The sequence below is a fragment of the Ostrea edulis genome, chromosome 10 (genome assembly GCF_947568905.1).
Source record: "Ostrea edulis chromosome 10, xbOstEdul1.1, whole genome shotgun sequence".
In the NCBI taxonomy this organism is placed as follows: Eukaryota; Metazoa; Mollusca; class Bivalvia; order Ostreida; family Ostreidae; genus Ostrea; species Ostrea edulis.
In genome coordinates, this window is record NC_079173.1 from 21,884,072 (window position 1) to 21,907,839 (window position 23,768).

General features: G+C 35.1%; 1 protein-coding gene across 2 annotated transcripts in view; it reads right to left on the reverse strand.

The window, feature by feature from the left end:
* The window catches only part of LOC125665523 (probable ubiquitin carboxyl-terminal hydrolase MINDY-4), a 32,512-nt gene extending 19,056 nt beyond the window's left edge, over positions 1-13,456 (reverse strand). The window contains exons 1-10 of one of the 2 annotated variants that reach the window (XR_008799442.1): positions 13,264-13,450; positions 10,903-11,022; positions 9,559-9,775; positions 9,064-9,257; positions 7,268-7,596; positions 4,360-4,540; positions 3,354-3,470; positions 2,380-2,468; positions 1,048-1,146; positions 658-724 (exon numbers count right to left, since the gene is read on the reverse strand). Coding sequence is in view for 1 of the 2 variants with exons in the window: in XM_056152251.1 (XP_056008226.1) it covers positions 658-724; positions 1,048-1,146; positions 2,380-2,468; positions 3,354-3,470; positions 4,360-4,540; positions 7,268-7,596; positions 9,064-9,257; positions 9,559-9,775; positions 10,903-11,022; positions 13,264-13,326 (1,476 nt within the window). In the remaining variant the exon portion in view is untranslated. Of the gene's footprint in view, positions 1-657; positions 725-1,047; positions 1,147-2,379; positions 2,469-3,353; positions 3,471-4,359; positions 4,541-7,267; positions 7,597-9,063; positions 9,258-9,558; positions 9,776-10,902; positions 11,023-13,263 lie in introns of both variants that reach the window. The other variant, XM_056152251.1, reaches the window with a different exon arrangement.
* Positions 13,457-23,768: the final 10,312 nt, after the last annotated feature.

A 23,768-nucleotide genomic window follows, 5' to 3' on the forward strand; every position in this document is an offset into this window, starting at 1 on the left:
CTCAAAGAAAACGATAATCTGAATAAATGCAATTAATTTGTGTATTACTAACCAGCTTATATGCATCTAGAGGGTTTGTAAGGTCTTTACGCAAGAAATTATCGATAAAAATGACAAGTCGCCATTTGCTTTGTTTATTCTTAAAGTTACGATCAGCTTACGTGTACTAGTATAGCACACGTAGAGTTACGCTTATTTCTGACGTAAATCTACGTCTACGACTGTTAGTGAATACCGTCCCACACGTAAACGTACGCTACGTCTAGATTTACGCTACGTTTACGTCTACGAACTTTAGTAAATATGGGCCCTGGTGTCTAAATCATCGTATTGACCTCAAAAACAGCAATAATTGTTTTATTATATGATTAAAAAACCCTTCAAGATTGTTCTTTGCTTTAATTGTAAGTTTCTTAGCCGAACCCAGTGAGAAACGCGGAATTTCATTGGACGGCAAAAATAAGTATAATCGATCGCGTCAAATTGGAAGTTCCCCACCTATTTTTGGTCCTATGTCGAAAAAATAATTCCTTATGTTCACCTGGAAGGTCACGTGCAGGTAAACATAACGTAGTATGATTTCTACATTGTTGGATCTCGGCCAATTAGAGAGCTAGGAATTATTCAATCATATGATAAAATAAAATGTATACTCACTGTCTCTGTCAGTTCATCGGCCTTGTACTTTCCTGCCCCACCCTGAAACAAAGACTTCCCAGTGCCTCTGAAAAATAAGTTTAAAGTACTGTAAAAGTGCTTATTTACCCGTGGGGCAAATTTACCCGAATTACATGGTTACGTAATATACTTGTGGGACAAATTTTCCCTCATTACGTAATATACGTGTAAATTTCCCCCATAGTCCTAGTCATAAACAGTTGATATACATGTAATATATATTAGATTCAGTTACCGTGTATTTTTCACTAAAAGTAATTCACTGATTACTGCAGGTTATTTATCTTAGCAGGACTCATAATTTAGCATTTTTAGCAGTGACACAATCATTTGCGTATAAACAGTTCTAATGAGAAGTTACTCTCTTACATGGCCACCACAGCAGCTTTTCTCTCCCCTGCCCTCCAGAAAATTTTGGCCAGAGCTGTAGCTAGAGCTAGACTTCTCTCTTCATGTGTTGGATCACCACTGTCGGAAAAACAGCAAGCATATAACCAGAATAGCAGGCCACTTTTTTATACTTCAAAAACTAACAACAATCATGCAACTCAATATAAAGAGAGTAAAACGGTGGCTCAACAGTAGTATATGGACAAATAGTTCTTTTCAATTTTTTAAAAATGAATTAATCGGCAATTATCGTTTTAATTGCTGCTCGGTTCAATGGGGTAAGGTTGACGGGTCGACAGTTGAAACATTTTATGGTATAGGTTTAATATGGTAGACAGTTGACACTTTTCAAGGTATCGCTAGAGGAGGGTAAGGTTGACGGTTTGAATGGAACAGTTTTTGGTGAAAATGGAAGTTCTTGTCGAAGAAAGAACGGTTGAAGATGGAGAATGATCGCTTAGGGTGAAGTTGGAAATGAAACATTTGGCCTCGATTTCAAATTCTGCATTTCTGACACTTTCAGTAATTTTGTACATAAAAAACCATTGTGAGAAAGGGGGGTTAAAGTTTTACCAAATAATTTATTTGAAAATATTACCATTTAAAGTAGAAAAGAGGATGAAAATGAATTAAACAGAACGGATTTTATGCATATAGAAAAATTATCCTGAGGTCATTTCAGATCTGATTTTGAAAAAATTGTCATATTTAACTCAAACTTGTCAGCAGTTTTATGACATATACAGTTTGTACGTGTTTTATTTCTTGGAAGTTCTATTAATGGCTCCTAACTATACATTATATAGCACATTAATCTGTGTAAAATTGTATTCATTGATAAAAAATTACAAAACTTACATATAACTAGTTTTGTAGGCCTAGTGGATGGTCAGTGAGATATGTTGTGCATGTAAAATCTTTGTAGTACGGGTATTGTACATTTAAAATCTTTGACGTTGTATTACACATTTAAAATCTTTGACGTTGTATTACACATTTAAAATCTTTGACGTATTACACATTTAAAATCTTTGATGTTGTATTACACATTTAAAATCTTTGACGTTGTATTACACATTTAAAATCTTTGACGTTGTATTACACATTTAAAATCTTTGATGTTGTATTACACATTCAGAATCTCTGTCGCAGTATCTTACATTCACCAGTTCTATAATTACCATCTATCTAGTTGTTTTTTTTCACTCACTGGTTTGGGTGGTAAGGTATTGTACAAAGTCTCACAAATCATTTTTAAAGTGATATTGTAGACCTTCACTTGCAATCGTTCGAGAGGTGAGTTACACTTACAATTGTTTAAGTGGTATTTTACAGTCTCCAAATAGCAGCTCCTGTAAAACACAAGCCTGAATGGCAGCCAGCACACCACATGGACCACCCTACAAAAGACATTTCAGTCACAACACAGAACAATATCTTAACCACTTCAGCATGAAGAAATAATTACAGTACTTGTGAATATGATTTATACAATGTCATGTAATTTTTATGTAAAAATTGTGTCCTCCCCCTGACACTAGGGTCTGCATGAAGAAATAATTACAGTATTTGTGAATTTGATTTATACAATGTCATGTATTTTTATGTAAAAATTGTGTCCTCTCCCTGACACCTATGATGGCCCTGCCCTGGCCCCTGGGCTCATGTTTTGAACATACAGTCAAACCTTGCTATCTCAAACTTGATGGGACTGAGAAAAACCGTTGAGATATTTGAGGATTCGAGACAACAAGGGTAAAATACTTAGAGAATAAGTGGTTGAGATTTCCGAATAACTTTGACATATCCATGGTGTTTGAGATATCAATGTTTGTGATATCAGTGTTCGAGATAATAGTGTTCGAGATATCAGTGTTTAACTGTAGTTTGGGGTTTCACAAAAGTTTTAACTTTACTAGTTCAGTGGTTGTTGAGGACATTTTTCAGACATACCATCCTATTTCAGCTATTTCTTAATTATCTCTGGCCTTAGAATGTGACATGTTCCTTTATTTGATTGAACTGAATTCCTTAAGCCAAAGAAACTTGTGGTAAGTTTGGCTAAAATGGGCTTTATGATTCTAAATCTATGAAAAGTTTATGCAAGACAGAGGCCATACAAAAGTTAACTTGATCAGAAAAGCTTACTTGAGTTAATAATATAAATGATAAGATTATTTTAATCATTACGACATCCACAAATCATAAGAAAAAATTGACTATTTATGGAATACCCTGTACATAATTGGTAAGTATTTTTTGAGATGCTGCACGACTGATCTGACCTTCTTTTGGACAATCCCGTACTGAAGTTTGGGTAAATCACAGAATACCAGGCTTTGGTATCTCCACTCGTCGTTGAAACACTGAGTTGCTGCACCAAATATTAAAGTTTTCAGGTTCTGTACAAAATATGAATCCATGAGTTTATGTCTTGTTAAAGAACAAAAATAATATTAAGAAATTGCGTAAAAGAATATTCCATATTCATATAATATCGAGATCCCATTTGAAATCTGCAGAAAACAAATAACACAATTTTTTTTTGAGTGCTCTGGAATGTTATACGACTGTGCGATTGTGGTCTATGGGAGATAACTCTTAAGCTCTACACATACATGTGCCTTTATAATAAAGAAGTTTAATAATAAACTTTGTATAGAGGTGAGTGGTCTTGCAATGTTATGCTAAAACTATAAATTCAACGAGGAGGAACATATGTCCAAATATATCTCTTAGTACTCTAAAAATGTAAATTTTCTAAAGGACCCATCCATTAAACAGTTACAGCCACACCCTACCATAAACAGCAAAATACGAAACGACCAGTGCTCTCTCCTTCAAGGCTGACACCCTACCATAAACAGCAAAATACAAAACAATCAGTGCCCGTTCCTTCAAGGCTGACACCCTATCATAAACAGCAAATTACGAAACAACATGTGCCCTCTTTTAAGGCTGACACCCTACCATAAACAGTAAAATACGAAACAACCAGTGCCCGCTCCTTCAAGGCTGACACCCTACCATAAACAGCAAAATACGAAACAACCAGTGCTCTCTCCTTCAAGGCTGACACCCTACCATAAAAAGCAAAATACGAAACAACCAGTGCTCTCTCATTCAAGGCTGACTTTAATGAAACAATCCATTGAAACTTTAAAAAGCCACAATATTAAAAAAATTGGACCCAATCACACCACAGCAGGACCCAATCACACCACAGCATTCTACCTCAGATATCTTTTTGTGTTGGAAAATTCAAATCTACAAGACCTCCTTAAAACTTACTATTGCTGTCTGTAGTGTAATAGGACGGGCGTCTATTAAGTTTTGGACGGGGCGACACACAGATAACTTTGGTCCAAGGTCAAGGTCTGCGAGATCTGAATCCAGGTCATCACAATCGCCAAACTCCACATCTCCCACTTTTGTGGACGTTTTTGATGACAGAGAATTGGAGGACGGTGATCTACAGAGAAAAAAAGACAATTTAGATGATGAGGTGTGAAACTTTTTCAGTGGAATTCTAACCATCTTTCCTAGCCATATGTACTAACTCGCTACTCTCATCTTCATTTTCGCAGGTTTTGTCAAAGTTTCCTAGTTCTCACAAAGCTTCCATTATTGTATTTAATTGAATGATGTTCACCAAATCTTTCACTGATATCTGAGAAGTACCACAGCATTTCATGTCAGTAATCAAATAAGTTTAAAGTTTCACTACCACAAGCATACGATCTGAATAAACTTCACTGACCTTGACAGTCTGATGACCTTATAGTCTTGCATTGTGACACATATATAGTCCTAAGCAACGTATGTGTAATACATGCTTGTCTAAAGCCATCCTGTTCTAAAGATATGGTTGCACACCAATTTTACACATATCTAAAAGTGACCTTGACATGTCCACATAATTGTATTCACCAAAACTTACACCTTCTCCAGTTATAAACAATATTTCTATCAGGTGAGAGAATTCAATCTTTCTTCAAAAGATGCAGACCCTGAAGTGTAAACTATACTAGTGAACCAATGCTGAATGGTTTAGGAATGAAAAGTTTTGATTGGGGAACAAATGTTGAATGGTTTGAATGGAATGATTATCAGCAAGAATGGAAGGGCCTTATCGGAAATGGATGGGTCAAGATGGGAATGAACGGTTTGGCCTCAATTTCAAATTCTACATTTTGGATTCTTTGGATGCACTTTTTACATACAGCAACATTGAGATAGAGGGAGAAAAAAAGAGAGGGTTAAAGTTTTACAAAATGGGGCTGAAAATAAATTCAACAATTCATAATTACATTTACCAGTATGTATACGTGACTTAAATTCACATAGAATAATTACAGAATGCCTTTTTAAAAATATATAATAATTAAAATCAAAAATTCTCCTTGAGTCATTTCTAGTCCGATTTTAATAGAATTGTCACCATTTAATAAAAATATCTGCAATTTCTGGGCATGATTTTAAAATAATTTTCAGTATAATTACTGCAGGGACATAAAAAAGAAGTCATTTTGTACTTGCATTATTTCTTGGGAATTTGAATGATGGCTCGTAACTGCACGATATATAGCTCATTAAATTACGTAAACTTAAAAAGTGCATTCAGTCCTCTAAAATTATTCATGCCTTTAAATAAAAATGGAGAAAATCTCTACCTACACAAATTTCTTGTTCTTTTCAGTAACAATATTATTTGGTGTTCTTCGCCCCCCACCAAGCACCATGTTGACTCTACCTGTACATTGACTCAATAGTGCTAGGTGAATTCTGAATGACCATGTGGGAACAAATGGTTTGACAGAATGAATGCTTTATAGAGAATGAACAGTTTTAGATGAGGACAGAACGCTTTGGCCTGGGAACAGAATGCTGAATGGTTTGAATGGAACAGTTTGTGTGGGATTGGAATGATTGGAGTTGGTAACGGAACAGTTCATTTCATGTAGTTGTACGTTTCAGGGTATGTATATTCAGACAATCGATTTCAATCTTTTCTGAAACTTGACCAAATGACTGTGGGTCACCCTTAGGTATGAAATTACCTTGACCTTCTCCAAATGACCTTGAGTAAGGATCACAAACAACATTTTTGAGGTAAAGAGCATATACTTTCTCTTAATTTTAGAGTATGGTCTGGACATGATTGAACAGATCGACAGAATGGTTCCTGTATACTACCCCTCTCACTTCATTTCCTCAGATTCCAAGGGGATCCGGGTTAGAATAGCTCCTCAGTACCCCTTGCTTGTCGTAAGAGGTGACTAAATGGGGCAGTGCTTTGAATGAGACCGCAAAAACCGAGGCCAAGTGTCACAGCAGATGTGGCATGATAAAGAACTTTCTCTGCTCAAAGGCCGTAAGCGCCGAGCAAAGGCTTAAATTTTGCAGCCCTCCACTGGTAATGGTGACGTCTCCATATGAGTTAAATACTCTCAAGCGGGACGATAAACAATATACAATCAATCAATTATTTATTTGCTGACTGCAGGGGTATAAACACCCACTATATTAACTAGTGAATATTCTCGGTAAATACTAACTGTTCAAGCTTTTGTCTTTCTCTGGATATATTCATTGACTGTAGATACTAACTTTTCTGTAGATATATTTATTGACTGTAGATACTAAATTTTCTCTAGATAAATTTATTGACTGTAGATACTAACCTCTGACTTCCCCTGGTGGGCGGCCTGCCACCGATACTGGATTTATTGACAGTCACTGTAAATACTAACCTCTGACTTCCTTTGGTGGGCGGCCTGCTACCGATATTGGATTCATTGACTAAATACTAACCTCTGACTTCCTCTGGTGGGCGGCCTGCCACCGATACTGGATTTATTGACTGTAAATACTAACCTCTGACTTCCCCTGGTGGGCGGCCTGCCACCGATACTGGATTTATTGACTGTAGATACTAACCTCTGACTTCCTCTGGTGGGCGGCCTGCTACCGATACTGGATTTATTGACAGTCACTGTAAATACTAACCTCTGACTTCCTTTGGTGGGCGGCCTGCTACCGATATTGGATTCATTGACTGTAAATACTAACCTCTGACTTTCTCTGGTGGGCGGCCTGCCACCGATACTGGATTTATTGACTGTAAATACTAACCTCTGACTTCCCCCTGGTGGGCGGCCTGCCACCAATACTGGATTTATTGACTGTAAATACTAACCTCTGACTTCCTCTGGTGGGCGGCCTGCTACCGATACTGGATTTATCCACACTGTATTCAGGGAACTCATCCTCGACCGACACCTGCCGCCTTGAAGATGCCAATTTCTGTATAGTAGGACTTCTGTTCTTGATGTTCAACACGTCCTGTATTGAAGATTTCTTGTCAAGGTTTGCAGTATTTCTTATTCCTTGAGTTACTGTCACTCTGTCATCATTTAATGAGCTCCGTCTAGGTTCAGACACAGTTTCGGTAGTGTCTAACAGAATTTTACGCGACCCTGAGGTCAGTGGGCGGGGTTTGTTCATTTTCCTGTTTCTTCCTGTGTCCTGAAATGAGATCAGATTATAAAAAATGTACAAGTTTTATCTGTGTGCAAGCAGCAGAAATTAGAGAAAAACATGAAGCGATTATTCTAAATTTATACTTTACATTTTTTAAGGCTTTGAATAAAAAAAACCCAAACAACTAAATGTGTCAATGCAACATGAATGCTTCCGCTGACATACAAGTTGAAATATTTGAAAGTCAAAGGATGTGAAAATAACATTAGGTGCAAATAAACAAAAAATCCAGAATATTACATGCAAAGCTTTTGTTTTCTCGAATAAGTTGTGAAGAGAACTGAATTACATTTGTTTCTGAAGGCATGGATATAAGGGGTAGATCTCAAATTTTAAGACACTCTTCGGAAGTAGAAAAGGACATTTTGTGTAAACTATACAAATATTTATGAATTTTGATTCCGATTTATTTTGATACATCAAACTCTTATTATTATAAAACTTTGGTCATAAAAATTTAAATGGCATTATTTGTAACACTCTTCATTTGACACAATTTATAACAAATTCATATAAAAGATCAAGGCCCTTTGTTCATTATTGGTCATTTTATTAATGTTTACATGTAAAGTCTAATGAAAATGGTTTTTATTGACTTGGGTACTTTTAAGTCCAATGGTAATAACTTTTGTACAAATAGGTTAATCGACATAAAACTCATCCAATTGAAATGAGAGCCATTTCCTCATGAATGTGAACAAATGTGTTTATAAAATTTTGACAAATATACTATTAGTGTGACCCTTTTAACGACTAGTATTTCCGACATAAATAATAGTAAAATATGAATTTTAAAAATGAATTTCATTTTTGAAAAATACATGAGCTGGGTATGAATTGCAATGCTTCACGCTAGCATAAATGTCATGAAGCGCTAGCACCAACACGCTGCATGAAGCATGCTGGCATAAAGCATCAGAGTTCATGCCCTCATGTATTTTTCAAAAATGAAATTTATTTTTTAAATAGAGACATACTAAAAATAAGCCCATTCTCTACAAGCACAGCCATAAGTCTGCAAAACTGTACAGAATTAAAAATTCTCGAAGATTAAGGGCAATCACTTTTGGAAAAATGGGTCGACTGACAAGAAACTTGAACTGTAACTCATTAACATGTATAGACATAACAAAAGTCAGCTCATTATAGATCTGCGAACACAGCAAAAAAAAAGTCTGGAAAACTATAACAGAGTGACAGAAAGACTATTTAATGGCGGGATCAGAAGAACACTTTCATAATATATCTATTTATAGTACAGCCTTAATTAATTGTACATGTATTAACATTTACTTTAATGCCAATTCTGGTTATAGAATACTATTTAAATTTAATGAAGAATTTTTAAAGACATGATGGTTTTCTAATATGCTTAAAACATAGTCCTAATCTTCACTGGGTTTATGCTTTACATTGTTTTCTTCTCAATAGTATCTACCTTGACCCACTGACCTCTAAACTACTGGTGATTGGTCCAGACAATCCCTTTCTCTTGGCACTGATTGGTCGGGCTTGGTTTCTCTGTGGGGTAGGGAGATAATCATTGGTGTCCTCTTTGTCCATCAGGCCGGCCTTTCCTGCCCCCAGGAGCGTCTCACCCTCCACATCGTCGTCAATGATCAGGTCCTGGCTACCATTACGTACAACTACAACAATTTATAACAAGAAAATTACCAAAAAAAGAGGAATTTACCCCAAAATCAACTAAATCATTCTGGCATGTGGAACATTGGAAATAACCCCTTAGAAACTGAAAAAAAAACAGGGCAATTTGTAATTGGAAATGGGTCTGCTTAACAGACCTGCATGCAAGTGATAATACCCCCTGGGTTCAATCAATAGACTGGTACATCTAATACACTGAAATTTTTTCAACCATGACTTCATCTGCCAAGCACAGGCAGACGGACAGACAGACAGACAGCTAGCCAGCCGGGTGTTACTCACTTGTCCTAGACTTTGCAGAGCTATAACCAGAGGAAGCAGACCTATCAGTTCCAGTGTTTACCACATCAGTGCGGTCGCTGTTCCGTGATGACAGCGAGGACGACGACGGGCGAGAATCCTGGGATCTGGGTGGTATCGTTACGTCGCTCGAGTTAGTCATGTCCAGGAAATGTCTCGTAATTATCTCCAGCATTGTTCTTAGTGGTTCTACCATGTCCTGAAAAATTCACAAAGATAGTCACTATTAGGAGACAGAGAGAACTTTTCCCAATTTACTGCTGTTTAATTATAAAACAAGAGACCCACAAGCTGTATAACAAATAGTTATGATATCACTAATCACAAGGGCGATGAAATCTATAATTCCATTGGTTAAAATAATGACAGGACTTTGTGATATCATAATTTACAAACTAACTTAAAATTACATGATGATTTCAGTCATAGATCATTTTCAAAATGTTTTAAAGCCAAAACGTGCAATTATTTTTAAAATTAGACTGACACCAGGGCAGGGCCAAAACTTGGCATAAAGTGTTAATGTGTAAAACATTTAAATAACATCTTAATGCTATTGACATTGAATTAAAACTAAAAGGATATTTAGAAAGAGCAGATGGTGCTTTACCAAAATTGTTAATATCACAATCCCTGGGATAGGGGTTCGGTACCAAGGTGGGACCAAATTGGTCTTGCATCAGTATAACTATTTTCAGGGACATTTGTGTTTTTAAAAACACATCTTGTTTTATACTGTTGTTGAATATCAGAATTTAGCTTAGATTGCAGAACAGGAAAAAAATTATAGTTGTAATACAAAATACTAAAATACCCTTCTCACAGGTCCCTATACTCATGAAAGGTTTTACATAATACAATACATATAACATTTACACCATGTGACTAATTTGTACCCATCCTAGAGTTTTATAAAACAGCCTTGTAAACGGCGGGTGTGACCGGTCGACAGGGGATGCTTACTACTCCTAGGCACCTGATCCCACCTCTGGTGTGTCCAGGGGTCTGTGTTTGTCCAACTATCTATTTGGTATTACTTATAGGAGTCATGAGATTGATCACTGTTAATTATCTCCACCTTTCACCTAATTCAGAATATAAATGTAAAGCAGAGAGTTTCTACTTTTAAACTCAGGCGACCTATTGGTCTGCCATGTGTCATGCTTTAACAATTGAACATTTTTAACTTCTTGATAACTACCATTCCAATTCTTTTCAAATTTGGTATGAAGCAGTTCATAAATCTAGTTCTCTGAATGTCTTGATTGAATGAACTTGTCATAATGAATGCTATTTTCTATGAATATCATAAAAGTAAATTAAAACCTTATTTTTCTTCATCAGCTTTTCAATATGAAGTTCCTTCATTAGCAGTTGTCTGTTACTGATAGCATTGTCTCCCCTTGGCATTTCGTGGTCCATCATTTGGAGTGTACCTTTCAAGCCCTGCAAGTAAGCAAATATTGATGTAAGTAAGCAAATATTGATGAAAACTCAAAGCCAGAATGATGTCTGGTTACCAAAAGTCATACTGATTCAGCTTTACTTGTAAATAGCATTGCTAGCTACATGTATATATATATCAACATAATGGATACTAAGGATTTTCAATCACAGTTTTATTTTTTAATGGGGTTGGAGTGGGGGTGGGGTGGGGATGGATGAATGGATCACAAGGTATTGTTTAAAGAACTTGGTTCACAATTCACAAACCCCAAAATATGGCACTTGAAATATATATAGAAAAATAAGAATCAGAATCACGGTTTAAAAAACAAAATTGTTAAGATTTTGAAAATAGGAGAACATAAAAGCTGTATACAAAATAGAAGTAGATATGGTTCTGTATATTTGCCATTTTCAATTTGTCACCAAAAATTGGTTATTTTCAAAGTTCTTTCCCATACTGGTGTCATCTAGCCCTTAAATATTCCAAGTACATCTTTACAGTTGTCCATGATTAATTGCAAAAAGTTATTCATAATTTCTGCTTGGGACAGAAATTGTGTGAAACTGGATCAACAGTGATTAATTGTTGATTTCTTTGAGACAGATGCATGTATCCATGTTAGAGTTGTAGAAATTAACTTGCATATTTGAATTATAATGTCAGTTGAAGTGTAAACCATCACTGTTCTAGCATTTATACATTTTCCAGAATCAAAACCCAATGGTTTGTGAAGAAAAGTGGATGTAAGCCCACTTCTCTTATATATGAAAGAACACGCACAGGCGGTACCTCAAATTATCGAAATGCCCCCAGAAATATTATTACTGAAAAGCCCTCTACAACTACCAAAATTCCCCTTTAAATAAATTTTTTAAAAGTTATATATTGAAAAATTAGGGATTTATTGTGTAAAATTATGACCCAGACTCTGAAAAAAATATAACTAAAAAGAGTATTGTTATTAGAATTTAAATTGTGAGAATCTAAGGAAAGTAACTCATGTTATTTTTCTTTCATTTAGAAGAATGTGTTAATAGCGTTTTATCATCAAAATTGAACATATATAATCTTAGTATGCATTAATGTATATAATTAGAGGGGAATATCAGTAGTTTTAAGCGGCATTTCTATAATTTCTGGGAGCATTTCGGTAAATCGCGGGAATTTGATTAATTTGGGGTACCCATTCACAGGTGCAACACCATTTACTGTTTGGTGTGTGGCAGTCAGAGAGCTCGATCATGAGAGCACCTGACTAAACATTCCGGGGGCCTGGGTTCGAATCTCCGTCTGGTCCACTGCATTCTCTCCCTTCCTGTTACATTTGATGTAGACCAACCTTGGAACTGACAGGTTAATTAAATACCTGCCATAGGATAAAGACCATGGTTGATGTCTTCAAATAGAGAAAACACTTAATTAAAGAGGGAGGCATGTGGTGGGTTCAATCGCCGGTGGCCAGATAATTCATTTGGTAGAGCACCTTACTGGACCCTAGAAATTAAAGGGACATGGTCACGATATGAGCTGAAAATTTCATCAAACTTTATTTTTTGATTTTTAATATTTAGAATGCTTAACTAAGGTATTACTAATGATTAGTAAAAAATTGAATGTCAGTAGTCAAGGTACATGGGAGATACAGAGGTAACAAGTCCTTGTTATGTAAACAAGGACCGTGCCATGTTTTTGTTTACATAGGTTAAATAAACTAGTAAAAGTTTCGTTTAAAGCAGATTTTTTTCAATTTATAACTAAATTCTTAACACAATTAAATATTTTCTAGTGTTTGGCACATCTCATTTTGTTTTAAACACGCTATTTTCAATTAAACAGTATAATGTAAACAAACACATGACACTCGTGAGCCTTGTTTACATAACAAAGAATTTGCAAGTACTGTATCTCACTTATAACTCAACAACTGATATTCAAACTTTGGTTGACCATTAGAAATACTTTAATTAAGCATTGTAAACAATGAAAATGGAAAAATATATATATACATGTATATATATTTTTTAGCTCAAATCGTGTCCATGCCCCTTTAAGGGGTTCGTTTCGAATCACAGGTGGTCCGTTGAATTTTCCTCTTACAACTCAAAGAACCTATATCTGTAATATCACTTAGCAGCAGTAAAATCAAGTATGTAACCAAACAGGCGATATTTGCTAAGTTGCTTGACTGAAAACACACCATGCCGAATTATCTCGATACGCTTTTGAAACAGCATTACCTTTCTGCTGAGAAATTCTCGCACAAGGGACGCCGAGACGGCTTCAGTGTATGAGGATTCCATAATAGCGCCTCACAAATGTTAAACAATCTGACAGTAAGCCACTGTGGCGACTTGAGGTTTTAACTTCACACCATACTTTCGTGAGTGCCCGCCATATTGATGCATTCCAAAGTAGCAACACACTTCTCGCGAGATTTTAAAAATGGTAAGCGGTAAATCTAGTGCTACCTGTCCCGGATTTCGATTTTTTATGAATATCTTTCTTATTTCTTTCTCAATCTAGTTCAAACTTCTAGCGAAGACTATCATAACCAATACCTACATATTGATGCCAAAAATTGGGGTTTAACATCTTTATCATTAAAATGCGTCGGCTCATATTTCTGGGAGGGTATAATGTCCTGATAGTAAAATGACCTGGTTGCATACAATTTTATGAAGTGCTAAAAACACTTAATATTAATACTTTCTTTAAGAATTATAAAAAAAAATGTATCTTAGTCTTTCTGAAAATGAAAACTGATGCGGATATATTGACTTCAAGGTACGAGCGAAGGGTGAGACAGCGTATTGTAAATATAGATCCAGATAAAATTTAATGCAAAATCATGCTTGTAAATATAGATCCAGATAAAACTTAATGCAAAATCATGCTTACAGATGACTCATGAATAACATCTTACAAGAAGTAACAGAAAAAATAATTGTGAAAAAAGACAGCAATGAAAAGCAAAAACCCAACAGAAAACTCCTTTTAAAACCTATTTAAATAAAAGCTTTGAAGATGATTGATTGATTGTTTGCTGTTTTCCGCCACACTCAATAATTTTTCAGTTATCTGGTCTGGTGGCACCCAGATACAATGTTACCTGGGAAGAGACCACCGACCTACCGCAAGTGAACTGTGAAACTTTCGCACTTACCAGCGCGAGCGGGATTCAAACCAGCGCCGACCAGAGGTGAGAGGCCGTGTGATTTTGAGGGCGGTGCTCTAACCACTCGGCCACGGAGGCCCAGTATTGAAGAACCATGTCGGCAACAAGAAAGCTCCAACATGGATGTATGTATGGAAAATATTCTGGAATTTTGTTCTTATTCGTTACACTCAAATTAACATAAATCATTTATAAAATAATAACAACACGTGATATATGAACAGAATCACTCGCAGAAGTGCAGTTAATCTTATGTATATAATACAAAATTTGTTTAATGTTCTTTCCCCCAAATCTTTAAAATCTACAAAACAAAATAACATGATTTAAATACAAGACGGCATATAAATAATAAATATGGTTTATTGAGGGCGGTGGGTGGAGAAGTATGTTATTGCGTTGAGAGAGAGCCTTCGAATGCGATAAATTCTTACAAAATAGAAAGTGTGCGCTCAAGTGTTGAATACTTCAGGTATTCTATATTTACTTTAGCCAATCAAATTGCAGGAAAAACAAACACAGAGTAAACACGTGTTCGATAGGACGACGTGTTGTAATCACTTCAATAAATACATGTCATCTCGACTTTAAACAAGAGATCCACAGGCCATATCGGTCACCTGAGTACTAGTGAGAAAGTATCACTACTCCCAAGGGCTATGGAATCTAGAAAAAAAAATCCTGTTCTAAATATCTAAGCTAAATTCAGCAACGGTATAAAACAAGATGTGTCCTTAAAACTTGAATGCCCTCAAAAGTGTATACACTGATGAAAGGCTTTTAAATAATATAATAGGTGTATTAACATTAAAACATTAAAAGATATGACTAATTTGGATCCATCCTAGAGTCAAAACCCTGGTTTGTGAAATTCACCATTTTTTGTACATCCTTTTCTGCTATTCTTAAGTATACATTTAGATTTTATACAATATCAGCAAACTTACTCATAAATACTATTTACTAAGTTTGGCCCCACCCTGGGGTCTGAGACCCTACCCCAGGATCATCAAAATTAACAATTTTGGTAAAGGACTACCTGCTCTTTCTAAATATCCATTTAGTTTCAAATTAGTATCAATAACACTAAAGATGTTATTTAAGTGTTTTACACATAAACACTATATACATGTAGTAAGTTTGGCCCTGGGGTCAGAATCCCTACCCCGGGGATCATGAAATTTACAATTTTGGTAGAGGGCTTCCTTGCTCTACATCACTATGCATTTAGTTTTTCTTAAAAGATCTGCGGTTGTAGAGAAGATTTTTGAAAATTGGTCAATTGTGGGTAGTTTTTGCCCCACCCCTAAGGCCCCAGGGGTGCAGGAATCCTGAAATGTACAGTTTATGTCCCCTTGTCCCAAAGATGCTTAATACCAAATTTGAAAAGAATTGGAATAGTAGTTATCAAGAAAAAGTTAAAATTTCTATTGTTCACACATTTAATAAATGACCATTTTGGCCCCACCCTGATACCAAAACCCCTACCACTAGGGTGATCAAATTTACAATTGTAGTAAAGAATTATCTGCTCTTTCTATATATCCATTTAGTTTCAATTTAGTATCAATAATACTAAAAAGATGTTATTTAAGTGTTTTACACATAAACACTATATAGTTTAGCACCCACCCTGGGGTCAGAACCGTTACCCTGGGGGTAATTAAATTTATAATTGTCAGTCTCCTTCACCTACAGATGCTACATACCAAATTTGGTCAAGATTGGCCCAGTAGTTTCTAGGAAGAAGTTGTTAACGGACGATGCACGACGACTGACACAGACCAATAGCAATAGGTCACCTGAGTCTTCCCTTTTATGATCGTTGTACTTTAACCTCAATCTTTTTAAATCCCATATTTTTCTTTAATCCTATACCCATTTTTCAATTAAAACTTTTATTTACCTGCTTTCTTTTTAATCCAGTTACAGTGTATATTCTAAGTGTATAATTACAATGTATAAGGTCTTGAAAAAACATGGTGTTCCTGGCTCTTTTTACTTACATGAATCGAAAGAGGGATGAGATAGACCGGGAATTCACACATTTCAGAGAAATGATTGCCACAAAATTATTTTTAAGAAAATAGTAATTATATTAATATCCATACTTCAGGTGCCTGTGCACCTTACCGGATAAAGCTAACGAACGTCCAACCGATAACAACATTTTCAATCCATTCGTATCCGTTCCTTTGCGTTTCTTTTTCGGCCAACGTGTTCCTTGTCTGGTAAAGTTCGGTCTTTCTGGCGGAAAGTTTTGAGCATGTTCAACTTGTAACGGACACCACCGGACTATGGAGTCCGTTTAGTGAACGGTAGCTATGCGTTGTTATGCGTTTTAATCGAAACTCATGCATTTCTTTTCTTGTACTTGTCCAGTTCGTGAATGACCGGTGGATGTAAGTCACAGCCGGACTACTAGACCAAATAAAAAAAGTGTGTGTTTACAGTCCCCTGACTGACCCTATCTTTTCGCCCGGACCGTAACCAAAAGTATCGGAAAATATATAATTATGCGGAAATTTCGTCTCCTTCCGTAACCGAACCTGCTATTACTCCACTTCTTTAAAAAAAATAAATGGTGACTTCCGCAATAGGGGTTCGATGGAAAACGGCGAGTGTTTTGTCTTTGACCTTCAAAGAGTGTGCCCACCTGAAAGAGTCGATAAGTGTTAATGCACCAATAAAAATTCCACGGCATTTATAGATATTTTCAACCAATATCATGACTTCAATATAAAGGACTTGTGAGGATCTGGGTTAGAACCCCTTGCTTTTCGTAAGAGGCAAGTATATAGGGCGGCGGATGAGACCGCAAAATCCGAGGCCCTGTGTCACAGCAGGTGTGGCACAACAAAGATCCCTCCCTGCTTTAAGTCTGTAAGCGCCGAGCATATGCGCTATTCACCTGCAATGGCAACGTCTCCATATAAGTTTAAAATCCTCGGATGAGACGTTATACGTAACCAACCAACTAAAGAACAATAAATGTAAAGTTGTGGGGAAATCGCTCCAGATAACACCACCCTTTACAGTTGGTGAGGTTGTAACTGTCAAGATATAAAAGTACACAAATAATAATACAAATAATAATTATAGCAATTTCAAAAATCCTACCCACCGACCCTATTTTGTTTTTCACTGCAGGTTACCGTAAACGCACAATTTTTTTTTTTACCGTACCGGACACCGAACATGTAATGAACACCAACTGCATGTTTCACTCAAAGTCAATAAAAGCGTGCAATCAATGTCGCCAGCACTTTATAAATTCCTAAATTTTCATTCAATAAAAGTTTAACACCTTTTGCGTATAATTTTAAGCAGTGGTGTAAATATTACTCCATGTCGCCAGATTATATTCTGTGATCATAGGGTCAATTAAACACCCAATGTATGGACAGAGATTTCGTATTATCTTTATGTTTTTGATCTATTTTGGCGCTAAAATATTCAAAAACTTTGGGAAAATATTCATCAAGCGATATTTGGATGTGACATTGAAAAGAAGTTATTATTCTCAAAATTTTGCATTTCGATTTTAGAAATGTAACATACGATACAATAAACTTTTTATGAAAACGTATTTGCAGAGCAAATGTTATCCCTTTTATGAAATCGTAGTGTACAGAGAATGAAAATATAAACATTTCTTTTGCAGAAGTCATTGGTTGGTCTGAAATTTGACAAACGTGTCAAGATGTAACATTCGTGATGTAACATTCGTTACCGAGAAATTAATTAAAGGGAATGATATAACAATTTCCAGCGTATTTTTGCTCTCTGCCTGATGTGGTATACGACATGAACGTCTACTATGAACATTTGAGTTTGAAAGTCAATAAGTGTTAAACTTTGAGAATTAGGATTAATTTTCTCTTACGGTAAGTACTGTTACAACAACTGCAATGTTTGATATACAATATTGATTAAGCAGATGGAATGTTTTGGTCTGTATTTGTTCTTCTGATATCAAAGAATGTTTATCGTATTCCAAATATCACGGCATTCCTCTCGTGTAAGAATTACATTGAGTAGAACGCTGGTAACATACGTTACTCAAAGTAACGTATATTACTTAATGAAATGCTTGATTAGACATCAAATATTGAACTACATATTGACAAAATATCATTAACGATATGTTTGTTGAATATCAACTATGTTATGAAGAAACAAATGTGTTATTGTTCCCGTATTCACTAGCATAAACAGATATCCTCTGCAAGAAATACATGCCATATTTTTCTCTGCTACTGTCTTATTTATGATACATGTAACTATGCAACTCTACATTTATCAATTTGCTAGAATTCAGCATCTTTTCATAATATATCTTAGAAATGAAGGGGTTAATCTCTGATGATTGTTCTATGCAATCTTATAGAGAAATCATTAAAAAATATTTTATCTGAGTGTAACGTATGTTACCAGAAATTCCGTTACGTAATATTATTTTACTTGTATTTAATTTTTTATTTATTTTTTTCAGAAATGGCGCTTGTGAGAGCAGAAGTACAGAATAACTACCATGAAAAAAATGTATTAAGATATAAGAACTACCATGAAAAAATGTTTTAGAAATAATATTATATGCTCCCCTTGTGGCAATATTGAAAAGGTAGAATGTCTGTACAGACAGTGAAAATAAAGCTTAACTACCGGTCAAAGGCTACCATAAGGATACATGTAAGTTTGATCTCTCAAAATACTTCTAAGCAACTGGTCATTTGAGTAATTTTGTATGACCTTTGACCTTGTGACTTGAAATCCAATGGGAGCCATCTATTCATGAGTGGGCACCAGTGTTTCAAGTTTGATGTCTATCAAGGAAAGACTTCTCAACGGACAATAGCTTATGTCCAGAGTAGTTTAACCTTTGTCCTTTTGACCTCAAAATCAATAGGGACATCTATGTCTTAAGGTTCACGTTAAATATTCATTCATAACACCGCGTAGTGGATTATACTGACAGTTTCTATGGAAAGGTATTCCAAAATAAGCAACAAAAACTTAGGATTTGGTATACATTTAATCAAAATGTTGGGAAATTAAACATTTTCTTTATATTATTATTGTAAACAGATTGTTAGAAATGTGTAAATATATTTCTTTCCATTTTTTGAATAGAAATGATGTGTTTATAGTAATGAAAGGAAAAATAAAAAACATACGTTACTTTCATTGTTTCTTATAACAAAGAGCAATCCAGTTTTCAAAATATGTGTCTGTTATTTCTATAAGAATCATGGGCATTTATTTAGCGAAACATCAATCTTTTACTTTTGTTTTAATGCATACTTATTGCAAATTAACAAATTCAAAAGAAAAGACACATTTGGTAAAAAATTTTGCTTGTCTACGTCATATTTCTATTAAAATTGGTATTTCCATTGAATTAAGTGATGTCGTTATGATTTTGCAACATCAATCGCAAAGAATAACTGATGATGACATCGTTTTGGCATATAATATTTTCATGGATATACTGTTGTGTAAGTGTTGAAACATACGTTACATAATTATAGCGCTACTTCATTTACATACAAAAAAACTATTGTTCTATATCTATTGCTAGTCTTTTGTTTTTATGTTTCATACATATTGAACTGTTCGAGAATATTTGTTATTCAATTTTATTTCTGCCATTTCAAAGATATTGAAAGTGATATCTAGTCGTTTATTTTGCGCTCTTAAAATCTTATTGCCGACTTTTTCAGCGGATAATTTCTTGTTGTGTTGATTAAATATTTTCTTTGAAAACCTGTATTTATTGTCTTTCGCAAATTAGAAAAATATATGCTCAGTCAATTCCAATACAAGTTATGGAATAATACATGGAAAATTAATGTTTATCTTACATATTATTATATCAAGGAATCAGTAACGAAGGTTACATGTGAGAAAAATCTCGAAAAATATACCATACTTTGACCTTCTGTAAAAAAAAAAATCTGTCATACTTAACTTGAAACAATTTGAGGTGAGTGTTCAACAGATATTTACCATTAATAAACGCATGTTACCATATATATTTTGAATGGTCGATAAACCATGATTTTGAAACCCTCAATTGCACGCTTTTATTGACTTTGGGTGGTTTATGGACAAGAAACGCAAGAAACTGACGAATAACGGTTGTCAAACGGATAGTCACGGGACCGGTACAAGTCCTTCGTCTAACGTTGGAGGGACGTTATATCAGTTTCTCATGCGCCCCCCGTTCGATTAACACGGTGATTGTCCGTTATTCAGACGGTAATACCCGTTATTAGAGCCTTTGGGAATCTCTCCAGATTCAGACAGGGTTTGTATCTGTGAACTTTAGGCGGTCTGTTCTTCCTCCAGCATTGTCAATGACAGAGGGAGGAGATGGGAGTCTTGTAGCCTTTCCCCGTGTCCTGCCTTTACCTTCCTATCACCGGTAGACCTTCATTTTGGAGGCATCATGTAAATACGTCAGCGAGAGTGATAAGTCTGAAAATATATATCCACTTCCGATTTATCTACGTTTTATTAGTCACGTGACGCAAGAAACTGACGAATAACGGTTGTCAAACGGATAGTCACGGGACCGGTACAAGTCCGTTCGTCTAACGTTGAAAGAACGTTATATCAGTTTCTCATGCGTCCCACGTTCGTTTAAACCGTTACTTGTCCGTTTTTCAGACGGTAATGTCCGTTAATTGCCCGGTACATGTCCAGTAATCGTGCTGTTCGTCTGCGTTTTATATGCTTCATACACCGATCACAGGAGGCCCGAGCAGCGGCGGGAAAGATTTTATCAACGGATACCAACGGGCGGCGTTATGTCACAATTATTTTATCCTGCGACGTCCGTTTATGCTATCCAATCACTTATGTCGACTCTCTCGTATAACTACACGTACACGTACACCAAGGGTGCCTGACGTCTTACATGTAAGTATAAGAAATATACAAGAAGAACACCCATTGTTCAAAAAGAACACCCATTGTTATATTGTGCTGCATATACTGAAATAAGAGATAAACTAAAAGAACTCAAAATAAAAACATGAATTTAATTGATATAAATGCCAAACTTCAAATCAACTCCTTGAAAATCCTGAAATTGCTTTCATCATTCATCTTTAACTCTCTTAAACTTATAGAAATCACTTATATGCTGAAATACTATGTGTCAAAAACGGCTATTAGTACTATCATAAACATATGGAAATAATAACAATAATACGAGTAACATAAATAATGTACTGTAGATCAATTCATTAGAATGTCTGGTGTTAACAGAATATCATCAAAAACAAAATTAATTCATTATTTCAAACGCCGGTTTGGGTGTCTATAGGACGTGCCCAGTTAAGAATGTAGCAAAAGATATTAAAAATATTTTTAATAAAAGTAACAGATAAACCCCAAGAGATCTTAAAGTACTCAATCATGTAAATCGAGGGAGCTAAAGAGAAACGATTAATTATACTAAGCTTGTCTGGCTAGCGAAATATTTATTATATTGAATTTTAAAAAATCCGCGAAGGACTTTTTCTGCATTTGAGTGTGTTTTTTTGTGTCGATATGTGCTATTCTGATGAATTATACCTCAATATTTATGTTCTTTTTACGGGCTAGTAACATTTTCATAATGACATTCAGGTCTAATAAATCTGTCAAATTAATCAAAAGAAAAAGCAATTTCTGAAGTATTATTACCCCCGTTTATACATTGCTGTTTACATTATTTTTCTTTATACCGTTTTAACTAGATAATCTCAAGGTCCTTTATTTTAGCAAGTATTTTCTGCTTCATAGCATGACAAATTCTACGAGACTGGTGGTGAACCAACTTAACTGAAGCGTAAATTTTCATTTTGCATTCACCAGGAAATATCATAATTAAGCGTTCAAATACATCCTCGTAAAAATACAGTGTCTGACCTAACGTAGGTCGTGGGTTTACAAACTTTTTTTTTCTCATTCGAAAACCCCACCTGCAAATTTGACCGATGTATCTTGACAATGTATATACTACTCTGTGAAAATTATTTTTCATTCAACAGCACAGGTTTTTTTTAATAGTAATTACGTCATCAACATACCATTGTTTGAACGGTATCGACACTGTTTTCCATTGAATTATATAGAAAATAATATTTATTGCATAATTCAACTTAAAATAGACAGAATTTGGTGCTGTTCAACTTGATGATATTGATATCAAAGCGAAACAAAAACAATTTGAAAAATATTTATGAAAAAAATTTATGGGGTAATCGAATTCGTTTTTCAAAGAAAAAGATGTCAAAGTCTGATATAAAAAAAACCCACACCATTAAAGCAGCAGTTTTTAACAAATAACGTTACAAATATTCGCAGTTCGTCATTCAACAACGTTATTCATTTACTTTTCATGCATCGCTTAAAAAAGAACCCCAAAACAACATTATTGCCTCTGCAGTAATTGATGTATGTTATTTCCTCATACATGAAGTTGTCCGAGCCATTTTCTTTCATCGCTAATAAGTTCTGGGTCTATTTTAGCTAATGAATGAATGAAGAATTATAGAATTTAACGTAACATAACATAATATAATGTTACTAGTATAGTTTTGTTGCTCGAGCAACAAAGATCGAACATGGTACTATGGTACATGTATTATGTGATTTTTCTTGGTTTCCTAAAACAACTCTGGAATTCAATAGAATTTTGTTTTTCAATCACCATATTATATTGCAATGAACTTCATTCAATATTCTAATGTAAATTCTTTCAGTTAAATTAAGTTACAATTACAGTTTTCACCGATTACTTGAATTTGTATTTTTCTCAAGCTACATGTTATTAAATATATACTCTTTATTTCCTTAGAAATTCATAACAAAGACGATCATATACCATAGTATACCTAGACGTGCAAAAAAGATTTTAAACAGTGCACAACAACAATGAAATGTTTTGTCACAAATGAAAGGTGAAGATAACGAACACTGATCAATCTCATAACTCCTATAAGCAATACAAAATAGATAGTTGGGCAAACTCGAACCCCTGGACACACCAGAGGTGTACGGAAGAGGTGTACGGAAGCCGATAGGTGCCAGGGTATAAAATTACATGTAATATTTATTTAACTGGCGGCCGCCATATAACTTATTTTATCTGGCGGTCGCCACTTAAATTAAACATAGCGGCTGCCACATAAACAACATTTTAAATCGTATCGCTGAGTGATTATTTTGGAAAGATTTAGAATATAGTACGCAAACACGCAGCATCGTTTTTCAAATTGTAGGAATAGTTGCCAGAGAAGTTGACAAGCAGAAAAGGAACCTTAAAAGTCTCTTTTGCTCAAACTTTGTACTCCTAAATTGGAGGGAGGGGACTCCGTTCATCCTTCAATTTATCAGTTCATTCATTGTTACATTTTTACCATTCATTACTACCACCAAAAGAGTGGGGTGGGGGCCAATCCGCCAATTAATCTTATTTCACATGTGAAAATAACTTAGTTTGCATGTGAAAATAACCGAAATTGAACGTTGTCAAAAAATGGAGGGTCAGGCCCGTGGTTCTACGTATTTAAC